Source organism: Galeopterus variegatus, unplaced genomic scaffold (assembly GCF_000696425.1).
Source record: "Galeopterus variegatus unplaced genomic scaffold, G_variegatus-3.0.2 Scaffold10328, whole genome shotgun sequence".
Classification (NCBI taxonomy): Eukaryota; Metazoa; Chordata; class Mammalia; order Dermoptera; family Cynocephalidae; genus Galeopterus; species Galeopterus variegatus.
In genome coordinates, this window is record NW_007736439.1 from 33,706 (window position 1) to 36,459 (window position 2,754).

Genomic DNA, 2,754 nt, shown 5'->3' on the forward strand with positions numbered 1-2,754 from the left:
CATATTAAGGCATTTTGTTTAGTAAAAAGAGGGGAGGATTTGATATCACCTGTAAAATGGAGATAATAGCATCTCCCTCCCAAGGCTGCATGAGGGCGGACTGTAATACATGTACAGTATGAATGTCTGGGACATCATAAATATTCAGCAAATGTTTCTTGTCATCATCAGTACTGCTCTCACTGTATTTTCTGTGAAATATTGAGCTTACAGATTGGTGATTTTCCAATACACTGATGCCAAAGCCACATCCTCCAGCAGGTGCTCTGGGACCCCCATGCAAAGCCTGGTTCATGATAACATGCTCAGGCACACGATCTACACACAGTGAAGGTGGACAAACACAGAGACTCTCTACCTGGGCTCCTTGGTCCCAAGATACCTATAACTCTCTAACAATATTCCCCTGCAAAAATTAATACAGCTTTTGCATCTTACATTGCCAGAAAATGTAAACTCATTACTTCAGGATTAATCTCCTGTTCCTTTTCCTTGACCAGACAATTTTGCAAAAGGAAATATTTAACTAAAAACCCCAAAAGCAAAGAGTAGAAAATTATACTACTTTTCTGTTTAAAGACTACCCCATTTTCAGGTACTCAATCATATTATAAAATTGCAAAACTGTCAGAGTGTAATTAACCTGTGTTGCTTCATATTCCTGATGCAGCAATTGTTTAAGGCATGGCTTTATAAAAGCCCAAAAGAGAGCGGTGAATGACACATGATGCTGTGAACCTCGGGGTACCTGCCAGAAAAAGGGCCCTACCCAGAGGGGCAGAGAGGAAGGCCAGGAGAGGTAGTGTTTGCAGAAAAGGTCATGTTCTGTCTAAAGACACTTCTGTTTCTGCTCTTACTCCACATGCAGCTTTCCAAGGCCTTTCCAGTATCTTCCAAATACTCAGAAGAGAAAAATGCAAAAATTGTCCAGGTAAATGAACTATCAATGAGATGGGGGGTTGATTCCCTGATTGTTAAAAAATTATGGAGGTTGTTTCTCTTAGGTAAAACAGCCTGAAAAAATTATCTGGGTGGCTTGCTTCAGGGTCAACATCTCCTTTCAGTGACTAGGAGGGTTCCAAGCTGGCAAGGACTGGGTCCTCTAAAAGCTGGATATGAAAACAAGCTGGACTCTTCAGTGCCTGGGAAAATCCTGCTACAGAGCTGCCTCCAGCTGGGGAGCCCTTTTAGAAGGAATGGGGTTTTTTTTATAAAACAAAATGATTTTCTTTCTCACTTACCTAAGATTTTTTCTACCAGTATATCTTCTACCCAGTTACTGCATGCCCAGTGCTTCCTATATGGATTTTTTACTTGCAGCCAAAAATCTTAGGTGTAGAAGAGAGCGTGAGGATGGGAGATTGTAATGATCTAGAAATCAGTTCATAGTGTAATCAGGTTTCCTAGCACCAAATTGTGGACTGTTTCTAAACTCTTGGATGCATTATAAAAGCAGAATTAATAATATTTCCTATTATTTCACAATATGAAAGTCAGGCCAAATTTTTAAGAAACAAGAAAATGCTGTCACAGATTTCTCATGCATTATTTTCTTATCATTACAGTTTATTATTCCTGTTGGTTTTGTTTTTGTTTTTGTTTTTGTTTGGATATCTCTTAAAATGTTAATAGTAACCTCTAGGATGATAACTAGAGTATATCGAGTGCTTACTCTGTTTAAGTCACCCTCGACCCATTTCACAAACATTATCTGATTTTGAAGAGGGCATTTACTTTCATTTCAGAGACAAAAGTTAGTCTTAAATCAAATAATATGTCCAAGTACTCACAGTTAATCCATAGCAGAGCTAAGATTTGAACCCAAACCTGTCTGATCCCAAAGTATGTGCTCTGTGTCACCTANGCAGAGCTAAGATTTGAACCCAAACCTGTCTGATCCCAAAGTATGTGCTCTGTGTCACCTACAGAGTGTCAGTGCCAGGTGTTCATAGGCTGCATAAAGTGAGATAAAGAGTCTTATAATTGTCTTGTTAACAGCCCTAAGAACCTTTACTTTCAAATGAGTGTTGGTCCCTTCCAAAGAGTTACCTTGGTGAGTAAAATACTAATTTCAATGATGCTCTTAATACCCCCAAACATATCTAGAGTTCTTCTTTTGAAATTATCAATTCTGATTTGAGAGGCAGCATGGTGAATTGGGACCTGAATTGTCGCTTAGCAAGTTCCTCATTTCTCTGTGTCTCCATTTCTTCATGAGGATGATTAAACCTTCTGTACAGTGAAAGGAGGATTAAAAAAGAGAATCTGCATTAATGCAACTAATAACTCAAGAGAAGTCAATAAATGCTAGTTCTAATTTTTTTTGGTAAAAATAAGAAGGCAGTCTCATGAATGTATAGTTCATGTGTGACTTGGTCCTTATCCCTTATGAGACACCTGTTTTTATGCATTAACATTAACTGGAACACTAAAATGGAGGGGCTGTTCTTTCTAACAGGTGTTGTTCTCTCAAAGTCAACCTACAAATTTGTGTTATTTTTTGTGTGGCTATCAGGTTATCATTCTTTGTTTCATCTCTGCAGTAACTTTTAAAGGACTGAAAAATGCCCCAGAAAACTGAAGGTAATTTCACAGCAAGGACTCTTATGAGTTTGTCTTTGTCCAGGATTACCTAGAAAAGTTCTATCAATTACCAAGCAACCGATACCGGTCTGCAAGGAAGAACAGCACTGGTATGATTGTTGAAAAGCTTAAAGAAATGCAGCGATTTTTTGGGTTGAATGTGACGGGGAA

General features: G+C 38.4%; 1 protein-coding gene across 1 annotated transcript in view; it reads left to right on the plus strand.

The window, feature by feature from the left end:
* Positions 1–820: 820 nt before the first annotated feature.
* Positions 821–2,754, plus strand: part of MMP8 (matrix metallopeptidase 8 (neutrophil collagenase)) — a 14,120-nt gene continuing 12,186 nt past the window's right edge. Inside the window, exons 1-2 of the mRNA XM_008594197.1 lie at positions 821–931; positions 2,627–2,754. Coding sequence (XP_008592419.1) covers positions 821–931; positions 2,627–2,754 — 239 coding nt within the window. The remainder of the gene's footprint in view (positions 932–2,626) is intronic.